At 39.6% G+C, this 21,601-nt stretch overlaps 1 protein-coding gene across 1 annotated transcript in view; it reads left to right on the forward strand.

Annotated features, from left to right (window-relative positions):
• crybg2 (crystallin beta-gamma domain containing 2) overlaps positions 1-20,491 on the forward strand; it is a 37,232-nt gene extending 16,741 nt beyond the window's left edge. Inside the window, exons 5-24 of the mRNA XM_085446182.1 lie at positions 3,493-4,672; positions 4,987-5,742; positions 8,683-8,730; positions 9,894-10,012; positions 13,223-13,436; positions 14,268-14,407; positions 14,556-14,682; positions 14,769-14,804; positions 14,886-15,025; positions 15,161-15,287; positions 16,147-16,304; positions 16,432-16,558; positions 16,659-16,691; positions 17,149-17,261; positions 17,387-17,516; positions 17,662-17,801; positions 17,919-18,042; positions 18,628-18,786; positions 18,883-19,042; positions 19,389-20,491. Of these exons, the coding sequence (XP_085302308.1) occupies positions 3,493-4,672; positions 4,987-5,742; positions 8,683-8,730; positions 9,894-10,012; positions 13,223-13,436; positions 14,268-14,407; positions 14,556-14,682; positions 14,769-14,804; positions 14,886-15,025; positions 15,161-15,287; positions 16,147-16,304; positions 16,432-16,558; positions 16,659-16,691; positions 17,149-17,261; positions 17,387-17,516; positions 17,662-17,801; positions 17,919-18,042; positions 18,628-18,786; positions 18,883-19,042; positions 19,389-19,477 (4,120 nt within the window). The 3' untranslated portion in view covers positions 19,478-20,491. The remainder of the gene's footprint in view (positions 1-3,492; positions 4,673-4,986; positions 5,743-8,682; positions 8,731-9,893; positions 10,013-13,222; positions 13,437-14,267; positions 14,408-14,555; positions 14,683-14,768; positions 14,805-14,885; positions 15,026-15,160; positions 15,288-16,146; positions 16,305-16,431; positions 16,559-16,658; positions 16,692-17,148; positions 17,262-17,386; positions 17,517-17,661; positions 17,802-17,918; positions 18,043-18,627; positions 18,787-18,882; positions 19,043-19,388) is intronic.
• The last annotated feature ends 1,110 nt before the right edge of the window (positions 20,492-21,601 follow it).

Consider the following 21,601-nt stretch of genomic DNA (forward strand, 5'->3'; position numbering starts at 1 on the left):
GCACTTAAAATAACAACAGGTTTCTGATGAAGAGGTGTGAAAGATGAGCAAGGCATTTAGCCAGCCCCACCTGTCGTGCATTCTTTCTGTGTATTGAAGTCGGGTGAGACGTGCATTTCCACTTGTGATGACTCTTAGGGACCTCCTATTTATGAAATGCAGTTTATCTATTGAAAAAAAAATTTTCTCTGTAAAAATACAGTTTTGATATCTGCTGTATTATTTTCCTACCTTTGTCCAAAACTGAGGGCCCATAGGACTGTTTCTGGTGAGAGTATAACCAAAGCCAGTCGAGCTACTTATGTCTTTAAACTAAACCATGACACTGGCCTTTCCCTTTTGTTTTCCTTCCACATGTGACCATCTGACAGCTTAGTTGAGACATCCATAGAATGTCAAACTTGTGGAGAATTCACTTTGTTGTAAATGACTGGAACATACTCGCAAAACCACACCTTGACCTGACAGAAGTGATCTTTCCTCAGTTTAAATGAACATGTTAGATAAAGAGTCTTCAGCGATTTCATCTCAGGTGTGTGTGTGCCTTCCTATAACATACTATACTTATGCTGATATGCCAATCTGAAAACAGTTTTTAAATCTGGACAAGTGGAATAAATTTAGACAGTCTAGATTAAGTCAATAGATATTATCTTAAGTTCAAAGGCTAATACAAGCGTAAGTTTATCTTTAGTATCTTGCTTATCAGTTTTATCTTGAGGAGAATTTTAGTAGTTCAATCATTTAGACAGTCCAAGAACAGAAAACCAAAAACGCCTTCAGCATATGGAAGGCGTTACACCTCTGGTCCTTTGCAGCTTCTCATGTAAGCTGGCTGTAGGTTGGGTGTGTGTTTTTTATTATGCTAGATCGAGTTCATCTGTTTGCACAAGACTTAAACTGGCAATCATTCAAGGGCACCATTTATAGGCTTTTACCGCAGATGCACTGTCTCTCGGAGTAAAGTCGAGGCCTTTTGGGTGCAGATATTTGTCAGTTTCAGACTGCGATACTTTATACTTTATACTTTTTTAATTTTTAATTTATTTTTATTACTGAAAGAAGCTACATTCCTGTCAAGAGATCATAAGGTTTCCCAAGAAATTATACAGAGGGTAGTGATGTTCTTTGATATTTGGTGTATGATGAAATGTGGCTGATTGTTGCAGGCCCGCATGAAGAAGTTTAGGATCACTGCCAGACTCTTCAGCCACCTTTCTTGACACCTTTATAATTATCATCCTCTACACTCTTGTTTCTAAAGAAACCTTTATGTCCCCTTGACAGGAATCTCCGTGTTTATGCAAAACAATAGTTAAAAAGCATTCCTTTTTTTCCCATAAATCTTCCCGCTTGAAGGATTGAGGTTTGAGACTGACAAATGCTGCACCTAAAAGGTCCACAGCTAATGTGCAGCTCTCTTAAGCCCCCACAACAACATTTCAGTTGGGTTGAAGTCGGGACTTTAATTGGACTGTAACAACACCTTGGGATCACTGTCCTGTTGCACCATCTAATTTAAGCCAAGCTTTAAGCTGTCAAGACCGCAGGTCTGGCACTCCACAGTCCCTTCTGTGCATACTACTTGCCATTTCTCATGCCTTGCGTAAAGCTGCTGCTGCTACCTCTGCACTGTAAAATCCATTTGTTTACTTCCTGCTGATATTTCACATGATGTGATTAAAGTATTTTAAATTTCTGTATTCTTACTAGTTTAAAAAAATATGGGAAGAAAAAGAAATACATCTATAAAGTTACACAAATTACACCCCATCTATGTAGAAGCACACATGCGGTATCAGCTTCTTGGTACATGTTGATGAGCTCTGTGTGGTGACATTTGTGAGCCTTGCTCTAATGTTTTGGCTTAATTTTTGTGACTGGACCCGCATCAAACTAAAACAATTCCCAAAGCTTTTAAACTAAAACTGGATCAGCAGTATTTCCCAGCGTTGTCTTTCAGGGTTTCTAAAATTCTAGAATGCCTAAGTAGTGGGAATTCACCAAGTAAATTATTTTGGATATGTGTGCACACATAGATGCACACTTGAAACCTGCAACAGTATTGCAACATTTTAAAATCACCATTTAGTTTGACCTTTAAGACCATCTCCACCCCACATTGTAGAAGAGCAAATTGGTTGAGTAATTCACCGTATTGCTGTGACTGTATTCTTGTGACCTTTTTAAATAATCATCCCTGCTATTGCAGTCATGCACTACTTTGTCTGAAACTGTAAAAAAGCAAAAAACAACATTTGCACATGAGAGTAAACACCATTTATAAATGAGCCTCTCCTCGTGGTCAAAGGTCAAATGAGTCACTAACAGAGGATCAAGTCAGATTTACTGCTCGACTTATGAAAGCTGTTTGATATTTAGTTTTGTTTCCTTGAACAACATTGATAATTGTTGTAGTTGTGCTTTTAGTCATAACTAGTATGCCCTGTTTGGATGGGTATAGCCATGGGATACAGACAACGGTAAAAATACATTCTTATAACTTTGATTTAAAACAAACAAACAAAAAAAAAAAAAACTCTCACATCTCAAATCTAAGAGAAACAACCCTGTAATTGGAGAAATGCACAGTAAATGCATTTAGTCATTAAGGATTTCTTTTCCCACACTAACTGAATCTTAATTCTTGAGAAATTGGTAAGATCTGTTGCTTCGTGAAAGTATAATTAAGTATAAAATCTTTTCTTAAAGGGATACTCTTCAGTATTTGACCTTTTCACATGGATAATGTTTGGGAAGCTTAAAGAGTTTTAAATTAATTATTAAAAAAAAAAAAAAAGAGGGAAAACTGACCAAAGTTAAAGTAGCAGAGCCTGAGCTACAGTGCTTAACAAAGTTATGAGACCACCTGTCATAAAAACAAGTTAACGCAAATATTTCAAAAATCTTTCAAAAGCTTGTTTAAAACAAAAAATACAGAGAAGCATTTGAAACTAAATAACAAAATACATTTTTTATTGCAAAATTTCCTTAAAGATTTTATCATGAACATTGTGCGTTTTTAATGGTATGAAAAAGTTTATATTCTTCTAAACACGTCTTTGGCGTTTGAATTGTTCTCTGAATCAACGGCCTGTCTCAGTTCCTACACAGCGCTTTGTAGTACTTACATTTGAGTGTTCTTATCTAATGTTTATATTGAAATGTGGATAACTTTGCTGGCTCTAAAGAGGTTGTTGGTGCAGGGTATATTCTGTAAAGTATTCAGGTCAATTGAATACCTCAGCTGAATGCATTTTGCTTAGGGTCATTTATATAGTACTTTTTTTAGCAGATATAAAATGGGGAACCAAAATTTGTGACATGTTTTGCAAACTTGGACGTTGCATGCTAGTCAAGATAAGCGATATTGCTTTGTATAATTTGCATTGTTGGCATTGTGTGTCCACCACACCCTGAAGACTCTGCCTTGGAGCTCTTTGTATGCTGTGAAACGCTTACCACCTTATTTTCTTTCTGCTATTTGTGTAGATCTTTGACAGCTTCAAGGACCACCGCAGCAAGTTCAGAAAGTCAACAGACGGACGACTGCCAGGAATCGGCTGACAAAATGAATTCAGGCTACCGCAGCCTGAGTACCAAACTGTTAATAAAGACCTCGTCTCTCTCCAAAGAGGATGAAGCCAAACATCGTTTTCGTAAACTATCTCTCATTAATGAGGCTGATGCTGTTGATAATAGACAGGATGAAGTGGACTTTAGCAAAACGAGCACCTCGACTGAGTCAAATGAACCGGATCTTGACTCAGAGTATAAATGGAAAAATAGATTTGAGGGTGTAAGTCAGTATAAACCAAGTAAAACAGAGAATTACACTTTTTCTGACTCCCTGACTTACAATATATCAGACACCTCGTCCAGTAACTCCTCCTCTTCCTCTTCCTCGGCTCTGCCTGACACTACAGCATACACACGCTTCACTGACTCCTTCTCTTCCCCCTCCCTCCCCTCTCTGGAGGAACCTATTACCCTTGGCAACAGGTGGAGTGACAGGAATGAATTTTACCTGAGCCGTGAAAGCAACCCAGTCAAAGCACCAGCAGATGACTGGAGGAGGAGCTTAGTGGAGCAGGAGGAGCCTGGAGCAGCTGCAGGTGAAACACTGGGACGGAGAGAGGGAGGGTCAGAGAGTGTAAAGTCAGCCTGGGAGCCACAACAGCTCCCTGTATCCAGCCTTTCCTCAACACAACAAACCAGCTACAACAACAGTTTGGAGGAAGAGGACGGCGACTCATACCGATTTACTGGGGTGTTCACAGCCACACTTGTGGAGGCTGTCTCTGACCCTGTAGCTACTACTCTTTCTACTCCTCCTGCCTCCCCTGACGAAGACTCCACCAGCCAATTTGACATGGAAATTCTGGTGGATACTTTAAAGAGCATGGGGCCTTCTCTGAGGCAGAAGAGTGTGAGCATACGCACCAACAATGCAGGCCTCGCCTCCTCTCTGCCACCCATTGTGGAGGATGCTCCAAGCCCAGTCTCTTCTGACGTGCCTGACTCCGTGAGCGGTCTCCAAACAAAGATGGAAGGAACAGGCGCTCCAGCCGAGTCCCTCAATGGACTGTATACTCTGCCTGCTGACCTGGGATTGAAGAGGACTTCCCCAAGAGACAGTCGTTCTCCATTGGAACTGATTAGGCAGAATCAGGTATCGTAGACTTAAAATTAATTTCATGAGCTAGAAAATCTTCATGCTGTTTCATTATTTACCTTTATTTATATTGTTTTTATGATTATGTTTTTGCTTATTGTAGAAGTCATGAAAATTGAAATGTTCTTTAAAGCTATAAGCAATTTATAATACACTCCTTATGTGTTTGTTCAGGAATTGTAGTATTTTTGAATGCAACTCATCAAATATGTCAGCACCAAAAATGAAATTGCATTGTTTTGAAGACATAGATCTCATAGGTGAATGCTTCAGAGCTTAGCATAACTATGCATGTGTCATGTCACCTGCAGGATGGACACCCTGGAACAAGAGGTCTCAACTTTCCCTTTAGAGCATCAACTCTTAACAGTACTGTAATGAGAAAATCCTCTGACTCGTCTGAGGATTTAAAATCTCCAGTGCTTAATGGCAATGAAGTACCTCCATCTCCTACCACAAGCTCTCGCCTTGATCACAGTGTCCTCTTTGGTAACTACAAGCCGTCATCCACAGTTCAGACACAAGAAAACGGAAAAGCCCATCGGTCAGTGTTCCGCACCAGCTCCCTACCCGAAACTTTATCTTTAAAAGATCACACGACTGCGGGATTAAAGGGGATGGGTGACCATGGCGCTGGCACAGAGTCAGGTGGATCGCGCTTTGAGCGCCTCTCCTTTCTTATGAATTCCTCATCCTCCTCTCTGAGCGTAGCCGAAGACCTGAACACTCATGTGAGTCGGCCTGCATCTCTGGCCATCGGCTCCCCGCCTGCCAGCAACAGCCCCACTCGCCTCCTCAGCCCAACTGGCTCGATTGACCTCCACAGGCCATTCGCCAACACAGACACTCCTTTATCAATGTTTAGCCAGACCCCTCAGATGGCGATGGGTGTGGGTAGCGGGACAATGGGCACTCCCATCCTGCAGAGGAGCCTGAGTAGTGATGCCGCTGTGGGGGTCCACAGTTCATTGTTCAGCGATGTTAATGGAAAGTCTCAGTTCCAGAGCCAAACAACTGAGCCTGACAGGAACTTACTTTCAAAATACAGAGCCTTCCCCGATGCCTATGTGAGTAATATTACATTTGTGAGAATGCTTTTGTTGATTTGACATTTAAAAATGTAACAATCCAGGCTAAGAAATGATCACATTAGACATGAAAACGTACAGTGTGACCTCTTTATTAAAAAATAACATATTCGATGACACGTTCGTTGAATATTTCTAAGTCTTCGAGTGCGGCTGCTCAAAGTATGCAAACAGTTGCATTAAGTGGAGGGTTGGGTGAGGTGTGAAAGGTTAACTATCCCTTTGATAACAGAATGAGTAAGAAAATCCTATGATTGTGTTTACTTACAGGCAACTCTCATCCATTCTTCTCCCATTGTAAGAAATGACAAAACAGGTCAGCTCACAATAGGTGAGCTTAATGACTTATTATTGTGCACACAACAAATCCAGTTATCTGTGGCTTTTGTTGGCATTTGTATGCCAAACGTGCCATTTAAATAAGCTTCAAAATGGAATTTCTATAGAAAACCAGCAGTGATTAAAGGATGGGCCTGCTGGTGGTTCCAGTGTCATGCAGTGTTAAAACAATCCTTCAAAATGAAATAAATGTTCCTATTTATTATAAAAACATTCTATTTCTCAGTGAAGATCCCAAAGGTCACAGGATAAAGTGCATGTAGGTGAAGACTTTGGTTTATGTATATATGCCTACAGAGCTCATGCCTGAATGTTGGGACACACTCTCTTGTTCATTCTGCCGCATCCTGTTTCCCACCCCCATCGAAACACAAAGCGCAGGATGGTTTTAAGCAGCTGCAGTTAGGAAGCACAACAATTCTATAAGCGATGGAAGAACATGAAGAGTGAAATGTCAGTGTAGGCCTGTGGCATTTGTAGCATCTAACACAAATATCGGCACAAAGTTTGTCCAATTAGAACTCTGAAGTGATCAAAGCTCGTGTAACACAATGTTTGATACTAATATTGACTTCTGATGTGCTTCCTGAGTTGTTGATGTGAGCCAAACTGTGGGGGAAAGATTATTTGTCTAAGACACGAGCATTACTTCAAAAGAGTTTTACACCCACTGATGTATTCTAGTTATTTCTCGTTATCACGTTCTCAAAGAATTAAGGAGATTTCATCCTGCGAACCCTTTTTTGATGTATATTTATAGTCATTTCAACTGCTTAAATAGCCGTGGTATTATTATTATTTTGTTTTTAAATGATCTCAGCTGGGTTCCCCACCCATCCCAGCTATCTGTCTGTTCCTGCAGAGACATGGCCACACCCTGGTTTTTTTTTTTTTTTTTTTTTTCTTCAAACTTGATATTTGATTAGATGAATTATGACAGGAACACATAAGGCGACACCTGTGTGAGAAGAAAAGATGACAGCCGTTATCCCTTCTCTTCCCCAGTTTCTTGTTTGCTGCAGTCGTCAGTTATTTCATTACACGGTCAAACTTTTTTGTTTTGTTTTTAAATATGTGATTTGCTGAAACTGCACATTCCATTTGTGGTAGCTCATTTTATTGGAGAGCAGATCTTGTACCCAGGCTGCAGGGAGGGAAAGGAACAGAAGGTAAAACGTGTCTGTGTGAGTTTGTTTCTGTAGGACATCAAGAAGGCAGTAAACTCTGCAGTCTCCATCGGCGACGTAGCTTTCTGACTTTGAATGATTTGTGGCTTAAGGTTTATAGTGATGTTAACAAAAGAAACGTGTGCAGAGGGCATGCAGAAAAAAAACCATCTGTTATTTAAGCAGGTGCTGCACTGAATGTGCAGCATTTGGCCTTGCTACTAGCCTGAGGCACAATAACAGTTGGCCAACCTAATCGTAATTTACATTTCCATCTTTTTTTTTTTTTCTTAATCAGGATTTTAATTGGTCCACTAGTTTAATGCCACAGCTGCACATGTCGTCTTTTTTTAAGTAGGTTTTTGCAAGTGAAAGTTTTTAATCAGTGATTCTCAATTACTGCTAACTTAAAACTCAAAAACTCCAAATTAATTATGATATGCAGACAATGGTCACCTTTTAACGTACGATATCAGTATGAACTACTGGGTATAATTTATTGTGAAAATGCAAAGCTATTAATTTAAGGAAAATTCTCAAGGGTTCAGAAACTTGAACAGAAAAAACCCAGTCACGTTTGAGTGGGATTACTACCTTCTGTGTTTGTTTTTGTTTGTTTTACTATTTTGTCTTTACGTTTTTTGTTGTTTTGTTTTTTAAGTATGAATACATTTCATCCTTTTTTTTTATTTATTCATGTTTAAAATTTGTTTATTATTATTATTATTATTATTATTATTACTATTACAACAAACATGTTTCTGAATTAAATTAGGTCAGGGACTCTTGAAACCTTAGCTTCAGCTGTTGCCACTCATTGGTCAGTAACATGATCTAGTTTGTAACCGGTTTCCTGCAGAGCTTCCAGACGAGCAGTGAAGTGATACCTCACCACACACCAGTATCACCGAAAACTCTAATTTGCTGTGGCTTCAACCACATTGCAGTCTGTCCTTTTTAAACATTCTAAAACCAATTCAGCTTTAAAAATAATTTATTTAATTACTTGTTGGGTGCACAGCACATTTATTTTTGTTTCCAGTGCAATGTCTTTCTTTGTCATGTGAGCTCATGCTGTAGTTCCAAGTCAGAAGTGTCAAAGGTTCAGTAGAGGAATGTATTCCTCTTTGTTAAAGCTGTCCTTGAATTGTCGTGAAGGATCTTAAGTCTTCTCACATCATCTTTCAGACTTCCTCAGAACCTGTTGAACAAGGTGACAGTACAGTAACACTGTTTGGATTGTGTGGCATGTTTAGAACCTGGGCGTAATAGCGTGTCTAAATCTTACATGCTCGTGGCTTACCAAGGCTGTTTTCTTTTCCCCCAAAGAGTACTTTAAAAAAAAAAAAAAGTAAAAGAAAATAATGTCCTGTGATGTCCGTTTAATCCTTACAATTTTGCTATTTGTCCATAGCTTACCAAAGAGAAGGAACATGGAAAGCTTAATCCTCGTCCTGGAAAGGTGAGTTGGCCACACAAACCGCACTCTTCAGTGAGAGTTGTTTTCACCCACGTGCCTTTTTAGAAACGTGTATAAGCTGACAGCCACTTTTGCCACTAACTTGAACTAGAAAGTGGCTAAAAAGTAATGTCAGCTAGCATATTGAAGTGTAATTTAAAAATTGGGCGTTAAAAGCAGAGCTTTCTTGTGAATCTCAGTCTGTTAACCATTAAGTACACAACACCTTGCTAGTTTACCTGAGGGGGAATAAGTTGTTGTTGCGAAACTGTTTTTCTTGGTAACGTAGGAGCCTACACATCATTTCATAACCATTCTGCAGTAGACGACGCGGACTGTCTGGTTAAACGATAGGATTGTTATCAGATGCTAATAAAAACCCTCCCAAACCTCTTCTGTGGAATTTCTGCCTTTGATTGGTAATTAAAGTGCATACCTACTACACTATTGCCTGTACCATTGTGGCCTTGTGTTAATTTCAGACCTGCTTGTGCTTGTTGCTGGAGAGCTCTTCGATTTTCTCACTGAGGTTACCCACAAATGATTCTTAATAATTGGGGAGGAGCTTCCATTTAGGTTTAGGTTCTCTCCCATGCTGTAGGGCCTTAAAGCTGGATGTCCCAAACATGTCTGTGCTTTAGACTTGGGCAGGTTTTTGTTATTCAATAAATTCCATATATACACCAATATATGCACATCTGTACCTCCATTTTCTCTTGTGATGTGCAAAATTTTATTCCACTTTTTAATGTTCTTGCATAGTTGCATTTCCTGATTATCAACAGAATCTAGAAGTTTGTAATCTCAATACCATATAGTCAGCTTTCTACTCTTTTAGTATTAAACGCCTAAAGGTTAAGGTTGAATATGAAACTGGAGATGATGCCATTCAACAGTGTTGGCTTTATTTTCCTTTGACAATATAAAGGACTCTTCTGCAGCACAGGATAAAGACTGCAGTAATTCTGTCTTTTCTACAGTTTCATCCCAGGTGCTTGCGTAGTATTAAATGACATCTACTGTAATGTTAACACTGATTATATACTCAACGTAATTCATAATTATTATTATTAATATCTGATTATATGACCTGCAGCCTTAAAACATCTGATTTTACAAGTGTACAGTCATGATTTATGCTAACATTTTGTCTTCCTTCCGGCTAGATGTATATTTTTGACCGACCGGGTATGTGCGGCCAAAGGATTGAGGTACACGGTGATGTCATTGATGCTACACCCTGGGAGCTGCAGGAAACCATCTCTATCAGGGTGATCAGAGGAGGGTAAGTGCTGGAAGCATTTATTTATTTATTTCCCCCTTCTCCCATAAAACAAATCCATATGGATCCTCTTGCTGTCGGTAACAGATATTACTTGTTGTCTCGTTTGTATTTTTGATTGTATTTTAGGCATGCATGTATGTATTTAACTTTGTAAAAGGACAGGACTTTGGACTTTTCTTTTTTCTTTTTTTTTACATATTTATTTATTAGGTTTTAACTAGTTTTACATAATATACAGTGAACATAAAATAAAATAATGACAAAAGGCATAATAATAGAAACACAAATAAAGCAAGCCATAGCAAAGGGGGAGGGGAGGGCAGGCATACATTTAGAGTTGGATGTCTCGAGACCGGCCTTGGTCTCAAGACCACTTTTACATGGTCTTGGTCTCGACGGACTTTTGTTTTGGTCTTGTCTTGGTCTCGATACCCTCTGGTCTTTTTTTTTTTTTTTTTTTTTTTTTGTCCCGTTTGGATCTTTAGCCATCAGAATTGTTGTCTTAAGGCCAAGAAAGATGCCAAGCGGATTTATTTTACCAAGTGGATCATCATGGCCTTGCCATATTGGTCCATTTGATTGACCTTTATTATAATTATGAATTTATTTTATTTTCAGTTGCTACAAACGGGACAGACATGACTGGGGGATAGGACAGGGAGAGAGAATGAAAGAAAGAGAGGGAGAGAAAGAAAACCAAAGGGGAGAAGAGACGGTGAGAAGGGGGGGAAGAAAGAAAAAAAACAAAACAAACAACAAAAAAAACCCCACCTGGGTCACCTGTATGGAGAAAAAAAACAGAAGAGAAGGCAAACAACAAAGAGCAACATAATAAAAAGAAACAGCACCATCACAATAAACTAGCTAGCAGTAGATATCAGTAGATACTAAATAATAAACGATATTGTGCAGCACGCAAGATAGACAGCGCACAATGTGCTTTGAGGCAGCAGCCAAGAAAGCTGTAGTCCGCGTCTGTGAATACCCGTGTGTACACCTGTGTGCATACCTGTGTGGATCAGCATGCTTGCATTCCAAAGGTTTCTCCATGTAACGATCTGCTAGGGAGTGTGGGGAGCCACAGCCCTGTCCTCTATGGTATGAAGCAGGTATGGAGGAGATCAAAACTCCAGACATCCAGAGGCCCCCAGAACACAAGAGACCAAGGAAGACCAACAGAGGGGCAGCCGCGCCACTGTCCCAGTAAGAGCTGAGGAGAGTCCCAGATGAGGGCTCACTCAGCAGCCGCGGAGCAGAAGCCAGGGGGAGTTGCAGTGACGCGCCCGTGAGCTCCACCGGCAGCCAGCTGTGCCTGAGTGACTGAGCCCCAGGCCGAGAGGCCGGGGGCACCCCACCTCCGAAGTGGCCCGAGCGAGCCCCAGGCTCCAGGCCCCGATAAGCGGCCGCCAAGGAGTGAGCCGGTGTGTACCTGGACGCCCACCCCCAGACACAAAGAACCACCAACGCACCGACACCTGAGGGAGTCCGCCACTGGCAGGGGAAGTGGTGGTGGGTGGAGATAGGCCTCCAAACCCTCTGGTCTTGACTACAAGTCTAGCATACATATCAAATTAGCACTTTAACTTGGCCTAACAGATTTATTACCTTTTCCCAAAAGACTTTCACCTGTGGGCACTCCCACATGCAGTGAAACAAAGAACCCCTATCCACGCCACACTTAATACAGGTGTCTGGGACTTTGGACTTTTAAATGCTTTTATTTACCAAATGCAGAAAGTAGCGCTTTCTTACTACATACTCACTGCAGAGTTATGCATTAATATCTAAAAGAGAAAAAAATGGCATTAAGTGACACAAAGCTTTTCACAAGGAAATAAGTAAAGAAGTTTTTCATGATTTACTAGATTTTTCTTTTTCTTTTCTAACCAGAAACTGTTTAATCACCAGATTTTATAGCTGCAAAACCTTTTGTCAAGTGTACTACGTATATCTCACTTTAAGGAAATTGTATTTAAAATAGCTTCTAACCTTTTGCTATATATATAATTTTGGTTTTGTCTTTTAAATGTCAAGTGTTTAGCAAGTCAGCGGTTTTTCCAAATAAAACTCTCTCCGGATGTGATCAGGTAGCGTTATAAAAACAAGACTGCTATTGATGTGCTGTGGGCATGCAAATTCCTTCAATCGTTAACACACCCCAAACACAAGCTTAAACACACACCTGCCTCAGACATGGAATGTTTTGTCAAACACAGCCAGCTCTGTGAACCTGCAGTAACCCTGCTGGTGCTGCGCTGGCCTGTACTAACACTAGACTAATGCTTCCTCAGCTTCTTACAATGAGATGATTATACTGTCAGTTCACACACCATTTCCTGCGCCACTACCCAAACCACAGCTAATACTCTAATGTAAGAATGCAAAGTAAGTGGCATTTGTAGGCCATCAGCCTCTGACTTTAAAAAAAATCTGTCTTTTATAAAGAGATTACCTTTATCAAGCAGCTCAAGTGTTGGGATTTTATTGGTAGCATACTGCATATGGGTCCATTTTAAAGGTACTTGTACACTGCTTGCATGTTTCTACTATGGTGTCTTCTATTTTTACTCATATTTAGAGAGGAATATTCATTTATTAGGCTATATTTATTGATCACATTTCACATAATCCTTGTAACTGTAGCAGCGCTGGAGTTGCACAACATTTACCAGACCGTGGTAGAAAAACTGCCTGACATTCTTCATTATTAGCAGTGCGTTTGATTGCTTGTTCATGCAGAATTTCATCTATAAGAAAGAGAAAGTGTGTGTGTTGTTCTATTTAAAGAGAGGGCTGTAAAAGAAAAGCCAATCTTAAAAAGTAACAAAGTAGTAGGATTTCATTTAGCTTCTGATTCCCATAAAGTTTTGTGCCTTGGGTTTATTAAAAGCAAAATTGTAAAGTAGTGAATGACTAGTGTCAGGTTTTTAATGTCCCTGCCTCTAAAAGTCTTTTTGTTAGTAACAAAGCCGTATAGTTGGGTAAAATCAACACTGGCATTAATGAGAGTAATAACAAATACTATCTCTACATTAATAATGAGAAATACTCGTTGCTTTGACACATCAGAATGATGTTGCAACAGTAAATGTCTATGAAAAGTGCATAAACATATTATCAGGAGAAACAACGGTCATACGCAGCAGGCTGTAACCTTACACTGCCCTTTCTTTTCTTTTTCTTTTTTTCTTCTTCTTTTTAATCCTTTAGGTGGGTGCTTTATGAGAAACCCAACTTCAAAGGGGAGAAGATTGCTCTGGATGAGGGTGACATCGAGATTACTTACCCGTTCAGCCCTCCAGAAGAGCAGCAAGAGAATGAACAGAATGAGGGAGAAGAGCACAACGGAGACACAAATGATGAGCAAAAGGAGACCAAGCCAGCCAGGAGGTTCCTCATCGGATCCATACGAAGAGCAGTGAGGGTAAGAAGAATTTTCTTTCCCTCTGTTGTCGCTGGTTGTTGCCACAAAGCCTGAATTAGGATTTGAAAGCTAACTGAGTGCAGTGGAACATTTTATTGCAGAATCATTATATCAGCATGAACGGCTGATTTCTTAAATGTTTTGTTTTCAATCTTGCGAGTGGCTGTTTGCTCCTTAGCTCAATGGCACCATCTAGTGTCAAAAATAAGTGTCAACACTTGACTGGGCCGACAAGTATGACAAGTCAGATACTACTACAAATGTACTTTGTTTTAAAGGATTGAAACATTGAAGCATGAAAATAAATATTTAATTATTTTCTACTATTTTATTAATCTGAGATATATGGACTATTCACATCAAAAAGCCTGAGACACTTATCTATTGCATATATTTATTTTTGTTTTAACATGCCATACCTATATAATGTCACCTGCGTGGGTTGTCTCCCAGTACTTGACGGTGATTGGTTGGTAGAGGTGTCTGTCTGACATCAGCTCATTCTGTATTCAGAACAATAACAGTGTTGCTCTGTTAGTAAAGAGTATAACATTCTTTATCTTCAGATGGCATTGTGCTCCCATCCTTTTTCTCGCCCATACTCTTTGAAAATGCCTACAGACTGACATATTTGATTTTCCTCAGAAAACAAATCAAGTTAAAATATCTGACAATCCAGACCCAACTGGTGCGAAAGCTCCTTTAACAGAGGTTGGACAACTTTCTTGTCCATGCTGGAGGTGTAAAAATCTACTCATTATGATGTTTATCTGTAAGTCACGTGTTTCCCATGTGACAGCAGCGTTACAGCCTCCCTCTATCCTCCCTCAGGACTACAGCGTTCCAGAAATTAGCCTTTTCCCTGAAGAGGAAGCGGAGGGAAAGAAAGTCATCTTCCGAGATACTTCCGATGATGCCAGGATTTTTGGTTTCCCCATTAAGGCCAATTCCATCATTATTAACGCAGGGCTGTGAGTGATGTTGATCTATTCAAAATGCTTTGTAAAGCCAAAATTAATATGATACTGATCATTTGTCACTAGTGTTGCATTTCATCCAATTTGACAAATCAGATTGCTTTAATGTTTTTTTACTGACATCTATTTTTCTGCTCTTCAGGTGGCTTGTGTTCGCACAGCCTTTCTTCCAGGGTGTACCACGAGTCCTGGAGGTTGGGGGGTACTCAAACCCAGCAGCCTGGGGGGTGGAACAGCCCTATGTGGGGTCATTACATCCACTCAAAATAGTAAGTGTCACTTCTAGAAGCACTTACAATCTGCCTTCTTTATCACTTGCACTTAATTTGGATTTCTTTTTCTTTTTAACTCACAGGGTGAACCACAGGTGGAAAATCTGAATGATCCAAAGGTGAAGAAGGATGAATTTTCCTGTTCACAAACTGCTACTGAAACTATTACTGAAACTTAAAAGCTGACTTTTTGTCTCCAGATGGTGATTTATGAAAAGCCCTACTTTACTGGGAAATCGAGGACAATAACCACCAACATGAGAGACTTTATGACCAGAATAGAGAGGCAGCAAACAACCTTTATGTATAACGTGGGCTCTCTTAAAGTACTAGGAGGAATGTAAGTGGTATTCTTGCCTGTTTGTATTCGGTGATCCTTGAAAAGGCATTTTGCAAGTTTTAACAGCTGCAGATCACATCATTACTTTGTTTTTGTTTTGTTTTTTAAGCCATGTGCCTTTCTCTGTTTCTGTAGCTGGGTGGGCTACGAGAAGGAGGGTTTCCGAGGCCACCAGTACCTGCTGGAGGAAGGAGAGTATCATGACTGGAGGGTGTGGGGAGGCTGTGATGCTGAACTGCGCTCTGTTAGGGTCATTCGCGCAGTAAGTTACAATGACTTCATAAGAACTAATATTTGTTCATTCTTCTCATGTTTCGAAGTCTTTAAACGAAACCGCTGTGGCTCCCAGTAAGTGAAAGCTGCACATTAAATTGCAAGAGGGCCGTTTAACTTGAAATTGTTAATACGTGTCTCCGGTCTCGAGACCACGTAAAAGTGGTCTCGGTCTTGTCTTGGTCTCGCTGTCTCAGATCGACACAGTTGTCGGGAGATTTGGAGTCAACAGTATCCATGACACACAACGTAACGTTCGATAATGTGTCATGCTCAAAAGCATCAGCTTTAAGAGCCGTGCTTAGAGAGTGCTTTGTAATGAATCAGAAGAGTCGACTCCCATTGAGTGAGAGCCGGCTCCTCACTTAATTTCCTTTCGCTGCTCAGCTCTCACACAGTGGCTCAGCTATGCTCCAGTTCCTCCATATTGTGGCCAATCACATCATGTTAAAAACAGAGAGGGTGAGAGACGCGACAGTCAAGTGGAGTGTGCGTCTGCCCTCTCAGTAAGTGAGTGAGACAGTAGACAGCGGTGAGGAGGGTTGTGCAAGTGCATTGCAAAAACACATAAATATGCCTGACACCTGTAAACGAAGCAGCATCTGGCTGCAGTTTAAAGACTTTTTTTTTTTTGTCTCGTCTCGACTTTGCCTTGGTCTTGACTCGGTCTGTCTTGGTATCGTCTTGATCTTGGTTTAGGTGGTCTTGACTAAAAGTCTACAACAAACTCATAACAACAGGCTCCAGAGAAATGAAGCGACTCCGATATGATTTATATTATCAGTAACGTGATAAATATTAGAATGCAGACTATTAATCAGTTTGTTTGTTTTTTTTGTCTCTTGCAGGACTTGACAGACCCTGCCATGGTGATGTTTGAGCAGCTAGAGGAAGACCAAGATGGAGTGCAAGAGGAGAAGACCTTCGAGGTGACGGAGGCCATCCCTGACGTTGAGCTGTTTGGCTACAAAACCTCCACGCGTTCAATCGAAGTAATCAGTGGGGCGTAAGTGTGTAGAAGACACCAGTATTTAAATTTTTTTTTAATATATATATTTTTCCCCTCTTCTTACATTGTACCGACGAATTGACAGGTTTTACAATAATCAGGTATTTGTTTGTCTTCCTTACAGATGGATCGCTTACTCGCATGTGGACTTTTCTGGTCACCAGTACATTCTAGAGAAAGGCTTCTACAATAACTGTGCTGACTGGGGGTCTCAAGACACTCGTGTCTGCTCAGTTCAGCCCATCTTACTGGTGAGAATCACTGGGAGTCGTATCTTCAAACTGCTCAACTAAGAACTGTGCAGACATGTAATTCTTCTGTTTGTTTTGTTTTGTTTTGTCTTGTTATTAGGCTCCAAATGACAGTTCAAGGTCCAGGGATGAGGTAAGTACAGTCATGTGGAAAGAAAGCTTTCATGGGGAATTGAATTGAAGCAGTGTTGTAAAGAAGAGACTGTCTGAATTGCTCTAAGCTTGGGTTATGCAGGGTTTTTTTTGTTTTGTTTTTTAGTTATTTTGCTCCACTGTTCAAAGGTCGACAGGCTTAGTGTATAACTTATAAACTGCAGTAGAGTTTGTTTTTCTTCACCTTTCTCTGTCCCCTGCCTGATAGCAGTCCCAAAACAATGTGCGAAGGTTACATTGAACTGTATTACTTGAATCCAGAGTTTCTTTTTGTTTGCTTAAAACCTTTTTCAAGGATGGAGCATATCTTAAAGCTAATAACTTGGTCAAAGTTAAGCACCTTGACATTTTCCCTGTTAACTTTGCTTCTGTCACAGTACAGATATAAATGTTCTCAGCTGGCATCTCACCTTGCTTTGCCTATTTCTTCTTGTCAGATAAAATTGTACTCTGAGCCAGACTTCCAGGGAGAGTGTTACATCTTTAACTGCAAACAGGAGGAAATGCCAGAAAAATTAGTTACCAAGTCATGCAGAGTGACGGGAAGAAGGTGAGTAAGCAGGAAGTAAAGTGAGTAAAAGTTAGAGTTGACATGATTTGGTGTGTGTGTATTTTTTATTTTTTCAAGTCAATAAGCAAAGCAATAAAGACACAATTTAACACTGTGTATTTCAGCTGGGTCGTCTATGAGAATGAACAGTTCTCTGGGAACTTGTATGTCTTATCTGAAGGAGACTACCCCAATCTAACCAGCATGGGCTGCCCCCCTGACTGTTCCATTCGTTCTGTTAAGATTGTGCCCTTGGTAAGAAATGCACTCACACAGGAAAATTTTGCTCTCGATTATAAGATACCTTTATTAGTCCCACGAGTGGGAGATTTCATGTTATGGGTGCCGACCTATTGCACACAATGGCAATGGCCTTACTAAATGCTCTTTCTTTCTCCAGTTGTTCTCAGTTCCTTCCATCTCTTTGTTCGGGCTTGAGTGTCTGGAGGGCAGAGAGATCACCACAGACACAGAGATCCTGAGTATGGTAGAAGAAGGCTTCAACAACCACATCCTGTCGCTCAGAGTCAACAGCGGCTGGTAACTTACATGCAATTAAATGGCTTCATCAGCTAATAGTGAACCAAAAATATCTTGCTGAGAACCTGGATACTGTTGTCATAAGTAATTCTTTGTGTCCACTTTCCTGCTTTGTAGCTGGGTGATATGTGAACACAGCAACTACAGGGGGCGCCAGTTCCTGCTGGAGCCAATTGAAATCACCAACTGGCCAAAGTTCAGCTCCCTTCACACTATTGGCTCAATGTACCCAGTCAGACAGGTTTGTTAACAAGTATTCTTTACAATGACTTTTTAACATGAGGTACACAATAAGAGAACCTCTGAAAGTTTGAATCTTTATTAATTATTAAAAGAAAATTATACGATTATTTTCTTCCTGCTTTTAATGGCATTAAATCATGTTTATAGACTTAAGCTCCTGTCGCCAGCACCAGTTCAGAGCCTTCATTTTACACAATAAGTGAAGATTGCATCGAAAAACCCTCATTAGGAGCCTTAAAAAACAAACAAAGCCTTTATTAGGAGCCTTAAAGAAGAATAATTTGATCCTAAAGGTGTTGATTTTGGTGTTCTAGGTCACTCATTAGTGTTATTAGTAAACCAGGCTGACATTTTTATAAATCTCAGATGTTAAAAGTATCCAATAGTTCCAAAACGGAGAGAATGGTGATTCTGTTGGTCCCTATATTTAAAAAGAAAAAAAAATGGAAATTAATGTCCATCATTACAAGTGCAGCCAGTTCTGTTCACTTCAGCTAGTATTTATTTACAAATAACTTTGAGTTGTCTGGCCTGCCCACAGATTCTATAACAGTAATACATTGTGCTATTTTTCCTTCTACAGAAGCGCCACTTTTTCCGTATCAAGAACACAGAGCGAGGTCACTTCCTGTCCGTCCAGGGTGGCGTGGAGGAGTTGAAATCAGGACGAGTGGTGGTGACGCCTGAGGTGGAGCCACTGAGTGACATCTGGTTCTACCAGGATGGACTGATTAAAAACAAGGTAACAATGCTGGTGACATCTCCGAAAACCTCAACACAGTCATACATTTCAAATCTTGACAATTCTTTCCAACATAATACTTTGTGTATTCTGTAGTTGTCCCCAACCATGAGCCTTCAGGTGGTTGGCAACATAGAGCCAGCAGCAAAGGTGGTTCTGTGGACAGAAACCCGACAGCCCGTTCAAACCTGGACTGCCCCAATGAAAGGCCTCATCACTAGCAATACTTTCCCTGGCATGGTCCTGGATGTTAAAGGTATGAGAAGAAAATGTGGTAATTTAACCTTTAAACATTTGTTGCGTGTAAAGTTGTTAGTGGCTATTGTAGTTTTTACTGGCTTTCATTTTCTAAAATTATTAAATATTAAGTTATAATTGGTCATCACAAAATCTTATCTAATCTCAAATGATATTAACTTCAGAAGTGTCCAAGTTTATTTTCCTGCATATTCCCTTTTTAAGTGTTCACTGGCAGGGATATTTTTTTTATGTATTAATGTAATAATAACAATTCCACAATGAAAATGAGTTTATTTAGTTACATTCCACTACAGCATGAATAATTAGTCAGATTTACATTGTGAAACTACTTTTTTCATCAGGTGGCAAAACTTACGACAAGGACCACGTGGTCATTATGCCCGAGAATGATGAGAGGCCCAGCCAGCAGTGGGAGATAGAGTTGCTGTAGCCATCAGCAGCACAGGAACCGAGCTTATCTTTGCCACTTTGTGATATTGTCTTGATATTTCAGTATCCACTCTTGTATCTGTTTCATGACTTACTGCATCTCAGGACATGCAATTCCTTCTAAAACCTATGAGCTAGTTTGAAATCAGTATCCAACAGCAAGAATGCGTAGAAGCAATAGATGCCCTGCAAAAGCTGCCCAAGTTGTTTTCAAGGTTTTTTGTTAGTTTGCATTCATAGCATGAAATGTTTTTTTTGTTTTTTGTTTTGTTTTTTTGTTTTTAATCATTTTCAAAATGTATTTTACCAAAGAAGAGTTTAAATAAGTGGCTTGATTTGTTTAGTTTTATTTGGAGCATGAGTCGAAAAGCAATGGCAAATACATGTTATTTGTTTGAGGATGTACAGTGAAAATTCCGTATATGGTTCACACTGTTCTGCGACTTTCATTTGACCTTCCAGCTGATCATTTGTCAACAATTTGATTATCCAGCCTGGGATTTCCATGTTTATCGGAATCTGGGTTTATGGGGGCTTTTTTTTTTTTTTTTTTGTCTGTAGAAGAGGAACATCATCTCGTCCTACATTTGTTTACTATAAATCTAAGTTTGAAATTCAAATTGCTTTTGGGCATTTGATTTCCTGGAATGAAAACAAAATGGCCTTCTGGGGTTTATAGTGAAGCTGGATGGGTGAAGCCAAAAGGATGTTTGGTATTCAAGAAATGCGTGTTACGCTTTTAATTTTTTGTTTTTATATATGTAATATAAAAATCCTGTATGTGTTGTGGGAAATGTTGCACTTACGTATACATGCATGGTCCAGTGCAATGAACTGTGCAGTTTCTGTCGAGTTACCGTTTCTTGACATATTTTGATGTAAATCTTAATGTGTATGTTTCTGTGTTCCCTGCTTCAGCTGTATGTTAATATTTGATACTAAAGATGTAATTTCATGTTATGTAGGAGGGAAAGGTTTTAAAATATTAAATATTGAATAAAATGATTGTAGAAAAGATTACAAAATAAGGGTGTATTTTTATTTATTTATTTTTTTAATCCATTCATCTTTTTCTTTCTTGTTTTTCATCATAGTTTTTTAAACTACTCAGGACATTATCTGCTGTGCATTTTAGACCAACATCATCAGTGCTCATACTTTAGCTCTTTGAGAACACTCGAGTGAAGTCCAGTTCTTAATCCAAAGGGTTAATATGATGTTGGTGGACCGTTTCAGCTACAACAGCTTCAACTCTTTTGGGGAGGCTTTCTGCAAGGTTTAGCAGTGTCAAATAAGCTTTGGTGACCTCTACTATTTTCACCCCAATTCAGCTAGCATTTCAGCTGCTTTCAATAGTTGTGCACATGCTTGAATAAACAGTTTTCAATCTTTAAAAGACATTTAAAATTTCAGACTTCACTCACAAATTCACCTAATTCACATATCACATGCGTTCAGTGGTTTCACTTAAGCCACGGGAAGTATCTAGGCCACCTGCACTATTATTTAAATGCTTCTATAAAAAATAAAATTTGAATTGTTTCTAATATTTCCATAGTAATGAGATGCATACAAATTGTCCCTTTAAATAGTGCTTTGTTTAGCAGAGTTTATCAAAGGGTACACAGTCTGCTCTAGATCAGCTTTGTTTGTAATAACCACATAGATCTGTTTATTTGCCTTCTGTAGATGAGAAACTGGTAGAAGCCAACCAGCACAGAGGATGGGACAGATCAAAACCTTGTGACATTTGTTCTTCTGTAATAAGTTTTCTGAAAAAATGCACAACACCCCCGCTCTCTATCACATCTATATCCTCCTATTGCTGGTATCATCAGATGTGTCTGTTGAAAAGCCTTTTTGTTCCGTCTAGCTGCACAGTCAAGTTTCTAGGCTTTGAATCTAAAAGACCACCTGGTCATACATAGGCACACCCTGAAACCAGAGTGTGCCCTCCATTTACTTTCAGAAATGGCCAGCATGTTGCCTCATTAGTTTGCTTATTAAATCTTTTTGCTTATCTTGGTATAAAGCTTTAACATGCCAAAGCTATAACTTACAATTTCTTCTTTGAATGTCATGAACTGTGTTTGGCCCAAAGCAACAGCGTGTCAATTATTTATTT

The sequence above is a fragment of the Copadichromis virginalis genome, linkage group LG22, assembly GCF_057382275.1.
Source record: "Copadichromis virginalis isolate Kocher_CV1m ecotype Utaka linkage group LG22, C_Virginalis_male_GT1.1, whole genome shotgun sequence".
Taxonomy (NCBI): domain Eukaryota; kingdom Metazoa; phylum Chordata; class Actinopteri; order Cichliformes; family Cichlidae; genus Copadichromis; species Copadichromis virginalis.